At 35.1% G+C, this 8,373-nt stretch overlaps 1 protein-coding gene across 1 annotated transcript; it reads left to right on the top strand.

The window, feature by feature from the left end:
• The first annotated feature begins 1,604 nt into the window (after nt 1-1,604).
• On the top strand, nt 1,605-6,475 carry LOC145165665 (glycine dehydrogenase (decarboxylating) A, mitochondrial). The gene is made up of 15 exons (XM_079084453.1): nt 1,605-3,004; nt 3,093-3,338; nt 3,420-3,497; nt 3,581-3,681; nt 3,762-3,957; nt 4,046-4,171; nt 4,241-4,426; nt 4,517-4,630; nt 4,739-4,891; nt 4,995-5,183; nt 5,292-5,369; nt 5,467-5,592; nt 5,688-5,786; nt 5,877-5,994; nt 6,121-6,475. The coding sequence occupies exons 1-15, from the start codon at nt 1,781-1,783 to the stop codon at nt 6,210-6,212; spliced, it is 3,126 nt and encodes a 1,041-aa protein (XP_078940579.1). The 5' UTR covers nt 1,605-1,780; the 3' UTR covers nt 6,213-6,475.
• Nucleotides 6,476-8,373: the final 1,898 nt, after the last annotated feature.

Raw genomic sequence — 8,373 nt, 5'->3', positions numbered from 1 at the left:
TTATCTGAAGACCATACAACACTAATTGCAATGGGGCGAAGACCAAAGACCCTTATACCAATAACGATTAGAGCCTAAAACTGATCATTCATGGTTTGTAGCCAGAATGAAACAACTCATAAAAAATGTATAGTTAATCCAATAAACATTTTTATTTTATTTTATCAAGCATCAAAAAATGTTTATTAACAATAACAAACTGTGATAATCAAGATAATTAGATAAGCACCTTAAATAAAAGTAATTTCAAACACTCCCTTAATAAACTTAACTTTTAGGTGCTAAAAGGAGAAACCAAAATCATACAAAAACCGTTCAATAAGGACAATTTATATCAAAAGATCATCTTTAAAACAAAAACCAAGATAATAATAAACGATATGGACTATTTTTACAGTTTACTTTAAAAATAATTGTAAGCTTTCACATTATCACATATACTTGAATTGTATTTTTTTTTTTGAGTTATCCTTGAACTAATTCTTGGATTCGAGGGGTGTCAACTGTCAACTCTCAAGGTAAAGATATGTATTTTTGGCAAACAGTTAGATTTGTTAAGCATTTATAGCATGATTTTGTAAAGGTTTATTAGTTGAGGATCGTTTTTGTCTAGTTAAATCTTGTATCTCACTATGTTTACACACTTAGCATATTGTTCATGCGGCATTGTAGATGAAAGGTCTAAAGGTAAAGGTAAAGGTGAAGCTTAAGCAAGAAAGAGTATTGTTAAATGTATAGCCAAGTAATACAGTTTGATTTTTTTTTTTTTTTTTATCCAATGCAATTGTCATCGGATCTTAACAGGAAGGATATGGATTTGATGCAGCACCCATCAGTCTCCCTTGCTATTAATTCCCAGAAATTAGAAGGATAACTTAACATGTTTCCGACGGGAGGTTGAAAGAAAGATAAGGCGAATGTGAAACAGGATTTGCCACCCCAACATAATTTCGCAATTTACCGAAATAGTTTCCCAAGGATTGAGATGCAATTTGCTCCACTGAAACCCAATCCAGTCTATCCACTGCCTGCCACATGTTTGACAATTTGCCCAAGTGAATGAAGATCAACATATGCCTCTGGTTTCAATTTTAGTCGCAGATAACAAACGATTGGCTTTGATTGCGCGCAATTTAAACTACAGACACGAAACAACATCATCTCCACGTGTTCCAATGCCATCATTTTCCTCACTCCAATCTGTCGTAATCTAAGCACTCACCCACCACCTCAGATCTGGGATCTTTTGTATTTACCTTTTCGTCACTGAACTATACACACACAGTCGTATCTCGCCCTTCAATTTGAACGTATGTTTAATCTTGTTCTTGTTCATAATCCTATTCTAACATAATAATGATCTTTTACGTATTATTGCTCAACCAACTGATATTAGTTCATTTCCTGGTAATAAAAGTTAAACCTTTAATCAAAATTGAGATTAGCGAATCCAGTTTATGGTTTTCATAAACAAAAATGGGTTGCAAAATGGAATCAATGAACGAAAAATGAAAATGGGTGTATAGTTTTGGGACCAAAAACATAACTTTTTACCCTTTCTTGATGACATGTGACTAGGCGAGCATGTGAGGCCAGTGTATTCCAGTGAACCCCTTTATCACCACCACCCCGACTCCCCCCACCATGAATCAACAAGAAAAGAAACCAAGAAGAACAGAGCATTGAAGCTCTTTCTTTCTTTCTTTTTTTTCTTTCATCGACTTGAATATTCTTGATTACAGCTTGAATCATTCAAGTTCGATAGTATCCATCACACACAATGGAGCGTGCACGCAGGCTAGCAAACAAAGCCATCCTCGGGCGCCTGGTTTCACAAACCAAACAAAACCCATCATCCCCTGCGCTCTATTCTCCTTCAAGGTATGTCTCCTCTTTGACTCCATACGTATGTAGTGGTAGTGGCAGAAACGTTAGATCAGAACGAACCATTAATGGGTTCGGTTCGCATACGCAATCGCAAGTTCGATCTATATCAGTAGATGCATTAAAACCAAGTGACACCTTCCCACGCCGCCATAACTCCGCCACCCCAGATGAACAAACCAAAATGGCCGAATTTGTCGGTTTTCCAAATCTCGATTCCCTCATTGACGCCACTGTACCCAAATCAATCCGTCTTGAATCAATGAAGTTCCCTAAGTTCGATGAAGGCTTAACCGAATCCCAAATGATCGCACACATGCAAGATTTAGCTTCCAAGAATAAGATCTACAAGTCCTTCATCGGTATGGGATACTACAACACATCTGTTCCTCCAGTCATTCTAAGAAACATCATGGAAAACCCTGGTTGGTATACACAGTACACTCCATATCAGGCGGAAATTGCACAGGGACGTTTAGAATCCCTGCTCAATTTCCAGACCATGATCACCGATCTCACTGGTTTACCCATGTCAAACGCTTCCCTACTCGATGAAGGAACTGCAGCTGCTGAAGCTATGGCGATGTGTAACAACATCCAAAAGGGTAAAAAGAAAACCTTTATTATCGCAAGTAACTGCCACCCACAAACAATCGATATCTGTAAAACTAGAGCAGATGGGTTTGATCTAAAAGTCGTCACTTCTGATCTCAAGGATTTCGATTACTCATCTGGTGATGTGTGTGGAGTTCTTGTTCAGTATCCAGGGACCGAAGGTGAGTTGTTGGACTATGGTGAGTTCATCAAGAACGCACATGCAAACGGTGTGAAAGTTGTCATGGCTACTGATTTGTTAGCTTTGACTGTGTTAAAACCTCCTGGTGAGTTTGGAGCCGACATTGTTGTGGGTTCTGCTCAAAGATTTGGTGTCCCAATGGGTTATGGAGGTCCACACGCAGCCTTTTTAGCAACTTCCCAGGAATATAAAAGAATGATGCCCGGAAGAATTATCGGTGTCAGTGTGGATTCTTCCGGAAAGCCGGCTTTACGTATGGCCATGCAGACAAGAGAACAGCATATTAGAAGAGACAAAGCAACCAGCAACATTTGCACAGCTCAGGTATAAATTAAATCCTTCAAGTATTCTTGTTTTTAGAGTTGTAGAAAATGTAATTATGAGATTCATTGTTAAAATATATTATATATAGGCATTGCTTGCAAATATGGCTGCTATGTTTGGTATCTACCATGGACCAGAAGGGTTAAAGACCATTGCACAAAGAGTTCATGGTCTTGCTGCAACTTTTGCTGCTGGGTTGAAGAAGCTTGGAACAGTTCAAGTTCAAGAACTTCCCTTTTTTGACACTGTGAAGATAACATGTGCTGATTCGAGTGTAATAGCTGAAGAAGCTGATAAACATCAGATGAATCTTCGTATTGTGGACAAAAACACTGTAAGTATGTTTTTTATGTTGCCAAAAGTACTATGTCTATGTTCTTAAGCTTATTATCAAATATGCTCCTGCTTCTCTCAGATCACTGTCTCTTTTGATGAGACAACAACGATTGAAGATGTTGATAATCTGTTCAAAGTTTTCGCCTTGGGAAAACCCGTGAGTTTGTCCTTTCTTTTGATATAACAAATCTTTATATAAATCAAGAAACTTGATTCTTGATTCTTGATTCTTGATTCTAGGTGACATTCAGTGCCACGTCACTTGCACCAGAGGTTGAGGATGTTATCCCTTCCGGACTTGTCAGGGAGACTCCATATTTGACTCATTCGATTTTCAACATGTATGAATCTTTTTCAAAGCTTAGATTACATAGTTTAAAGTCACTTTTTATTAATATTTTTATTTCTTTTTTGATTTTAGTTACCATACGGAGCATGAGCTACTAAGATACATTAGTAAGCTGCAGTCAAAGGATCTGTCATTATGCCACAGTATGATTCCCCTGGGATCTTGCACCATGAAGCTTAATGCAACTACAGAGATGATGCCTGTGACATGGCCAGCCTTTGCAGATATGCATCCTTTTGCTCCTACCCAACAGGCACAGGGGTATCAGGTAATCATACCTTTCTAATTTTGACTTAAAATTCCAAATTATATTTCTCTTGACTTTTTTTTTTAACCTAACATAAAATATCTTGCAGGAAATGTTCAAGAATTTGGGTGACATGTTGTGTACCATAACCGGATTTGACTCTTTCTCTTTGCAACCAAATGCTGGAGCTGCTGGAGAATATGCTGGGCTGATGGTTATCCGGGCTTATCATATGGTATGCCTTATTATACCCTTTTATATAATCATATAAAAAGTCAAAGTCATTGACTTTGGTCAACTATAGGCGAGAGGAGATCATCATCGCAATGTGTGTATCATCCCTGTGTCTGCACATGGAACAAATCCTGCAAGTGCTGCTATGTGTGGAATGAAAATCATTACTGTGGGAACTGACTCCAAAGGTAATATCAATATTGAAGAGGTACGCAAGGCTGCTGAGGCAAACAAGGAGTATCTATCTGCTCTTATGGTAACCAATTTTTTTTCTTTTTTATCAAAACATAAAAATAGATAATAAAAAGAAAAAGATTAATAACTAAAGTAAATTCTCTTTTTTTAGGTTACCTATCCTTCTACTCATGGAGTTTATGAGGAGGGTATTGATGAGATTTGCAAGATTATTCATGACAATGGAGGTCAAGTCTACATGGATGGAGCTAATATGAATGCACAGGTACATAAACATTACACTTCTTGTGTCGTTTTAATTTAATTAAAACATCATACAAACAAATGAAAATATATAAAAAAAAAAAAAATCTTTGGCTTTGATTTTTTACAGGTTGGTTTAACAAGTCCAGGGTGGATTGGGGCCGATGTTTGTCATCTAAACCTTCACAAGACATTTTGCATTCCACATGGTGGTGGTGGGCCCGGAATGGGCCCCATTGGTGTGAAGAAACACTTGGCACCCTACTTGCCTTCACACCCTGTGGTAAGACTAAGCAATAATTTTTTTAGTTTGATGTTTATGTGTAATTAGAGAGTAATAGTATGTTGTTGAGTTAATAATTTAATTTGTAAATCTTGATTTAAAGGTTGCAACTGGAGGCATACCAGCCCCTGAGCACAGTAAGCCACTTGGCACGATTTCAGCAGCACCTTGGGGTTCAGCACTTATCTTGCCTATATCATATACATACATTGCCATGATGGGATCTCAAGGACTTACAGATGCATCCAAGATCGCTATCTTGAATGCAAACTATATGGCAAAACGTCTTGAGGTCTTAATTTCTTTCTTTTCCTTATTCATTAAGCATAAATATATAATATAATTATCGAGGAGGTCTCAATTTTATTTTATTTTTCCTTTGGGAATAATTACATTGCAGAGTCACTATCCCATTCTTTTCCGTGGTGTGAATGGAACAGTTGCCCATGAATTCATCGTTGATTTGAGACCCTTGAAGGTAAGTTATAATATTATTTATTTAGTCATATTTTTTGTTAAGTCAAAAAGAAATAGCAACTAACTCGAGTCATATTCATATTCATATTCATATTCAGACAAGTGCTGGAATAGAGCCAGAAGATGTTGCAAAACGTCTGATTGATTACGGGTTTCATGGCCCAACAATGTCATGGCCAGTTCCAGGAACACTCATGATTGAACCCACTGAAAGTGAAAGCAAGGTATGCTTTTTTCTTTTCTTTTAAGAGTAAAGTTTCTTTTAAAATTATATCCTCCCATTTTATATAACATAACATATGGAATTTTTGAGTTGTAGGCTGAGTTGGACAGGTTTTGTGATGCTTTGATCTCCATTAGACAAGAAATAGCAGAAATTGAGAAAGGAACAGTGGACATCAACAACAATGTCATCAAGGTAATTATAACAATAACTAAGTTTGGCTGTTTTTGTATTATTTGTTCAAGAGTTATATTAGGGATAATGAGGGAAATTAAAAATTTGTAGGGAGCACCTCATCCACCACAACTACTCATGGCTGATAAGTGGACAAAACCATACTCCAGAGAATATGCAGCATACCCTGCTCCATGGCTTCGTGCTGCTAAGTTCTGGCCTACTACATGTTCGTCTCTCTCTCATGGATAAATTTTTATCTGGATAATTAAAAAGTTTTTTTTTTGAATCTTGAATTGTTGATTGATGTGGTTAAAGATTGATTAACTATGGTTGGGTTAATTATGTGTGACAGGCCGTGTGGACAATGTGTATGGTGATCGGAACCTGATCTGCACCCTTCAGCCACCACAGGAGTATGAAGAGAAAGCTGAAGCTACTGCTTAAGAAATAAGAAGATATACACGTGAATGATGTGAGATGTGGTTTTAAGGTTCTTTTTCAGCTTTATACATAAATCTGTTCTTGTATATACCTGTTTCGTATTTGTAAGCCTTATATGGCTGCTGGCTTTTATGGTATTATTCATGTAAAATCATGGTGACCAGCTGCTCTTAATTATAGCAATTCCTTGTCATGATGATGTATAGATTTCACTTTTTGTGAAAGATACCATCTTAACAAATTTAAACAATTTTAGTTACTTTGAACACCACTTTATCATAAAATGAGTTGAAGGGCCATTTAAACCAATTCGAGAAAGTTTATTGCCCAACAATGACATTATCCTTTCTTTCTAAGGACTGGATTCTAATTAAATGCAAAGATAGCAAGCTAGTTTTGAAAGTTTAAGCCTTTTTTCAATAATGTTTAACCTTCAATGATAAATTTAAATTTTGGATGAAAGTTGGTTGTCATTATTGATATATTAATATGATAACCATTGAATGTCAAAAGTGTCTTTTTGTCCTAGTGTGTAATTGCAATCAGAGTTTCACCTGTGGACAACTAAGTTTTATATTGTTTTACCACATTTAAGCCAACAATAGCCGACATGTTCACCTGAATACATTTATTTGCATGCCCAAACATTAAAATAATAATAATAAAATAATAGAAAACACATGGTGTACAATAAAGAAACCCGTACTTATTTATTTAAAGAGACTGAGACTCGCACTTCAAAATGTTACATTATTATTATTTTTTATTTTACAAGTTTGGTTTATGCATATTTAATTTTGTTTTAATATATAAACCTATGATAAAATCATTTCGAATTTGAGTTATAAAAAACAGGTTTGGAGCCATGAACTAAGTTTTGAGAATATATTGATCCATGAACGAAAACTAGGTCATAATTTAATTCTTTGGGTTTGTTGATCACCATATATAATAATAGATCAAATCAATAATAAAAAAATATGTTTTATAAATATAAAAAAAGTTTATTTATATGTTTTATGTCATTGTATCCAAAGTTAAAGGGATTGTAAGATGTTTGGGGTCGGGATAGGATAACTACATAACTCATAAAACTATATTTTTTTTTTCTATTTATTAAAATTAAATCAAACTTAACGTTGGCAACCCCATAAGGACTCGGCAGATTCAACCGTAACATTTATATGAATTATGTTTTATTTTTATTTTCGACATTAAATGTTAAGCAACTTTTGGCAAATACTATTTTGAATCTTGACAATGTTTGTATCATGATATCAAAAATTATGACTACGAGAGAAGTCAAGTTTTTATACTTCGAGGATCTTTAAAAAAAAATATACACACGAGCAACAACTCTTCTAATTAAAATTGAGGGTCTTAAGGTTTGTCTTCTATGAGGGATCAGGATTGAAGTGTAATTAGTTTAAAAGATGAGATTTGACTGTCTTATCAAAGGGTCTAAAGATAATGACAAGCAGAAGAGTTGATAATTGAGTTCCATTATTATGAGTATTAAATTGAAAAGACTCGTTGAAAATCTGAGATGGAAGACAAAGACTTTTGCCGACACAAACATACATGAAGGTTTTGAAGATGGTGGGCAATGGACTCTTAAATAAGAAGAAAAGCTATAACTTTTTTTTTAGAACTTTGGTTCCCTGATATATTGATACTTAGGCTATGAAAACTATATTATTTTTTGAGTTTTTTTTTAAGTTGTTATCTTTAGTTAAAAAAAAAAAAAAAAAAAACCCTTATAAATTGATATTTTAAAAAACTATTCAGTCTAACCTTTCAATTCATCGGGTTTATGAAGTCTCTTAAAAAAAATCTTTTTTGTATAAGTACTTTTGTAATTAGCCTATATTTTATGTTTTCATTAATAGTTAAATGTTGTTATAGGGCGTGTTCGGCAAAATTAGCTGGTAGCGGGTAACGGGTAGCTTGTAGCTTGTAACGTTTTGTTAAACACTACATGAAGTAGCATTTGGATTTGGAGCGTTTTGTTTAAACTAAACGCTAGAAGTTTGTAGTGCCGAACAAGACTTTATGTTCAAAACAGAGCGTTTTGTCAAACGCTAGAAGCTAGAAGCTCTCAAACGTTCCCAAACGCTCCGTGTCGGACACGTCCATAGACTATCATTTAATAATATTTTGACAC

Source organism: Lactuca virosa, chromosome 3 (genome assembly GCF_052849685.1).
Source record: "Lactuca virosa cultivar CGN04683 chromosome 3, Lactuca_virosa_CGN04683_v6, whole genome shotgun sequence".
Lineage (NCBI taxonomy): Eukaryota > Viridiplantae > Streptophyta > Magnoliopsida > Asterales > Asteraceae > Lactuca > Lactuca virosa.
This window is presented reverse-complemented; position numbering and strand designations above follow the sequence as displayed.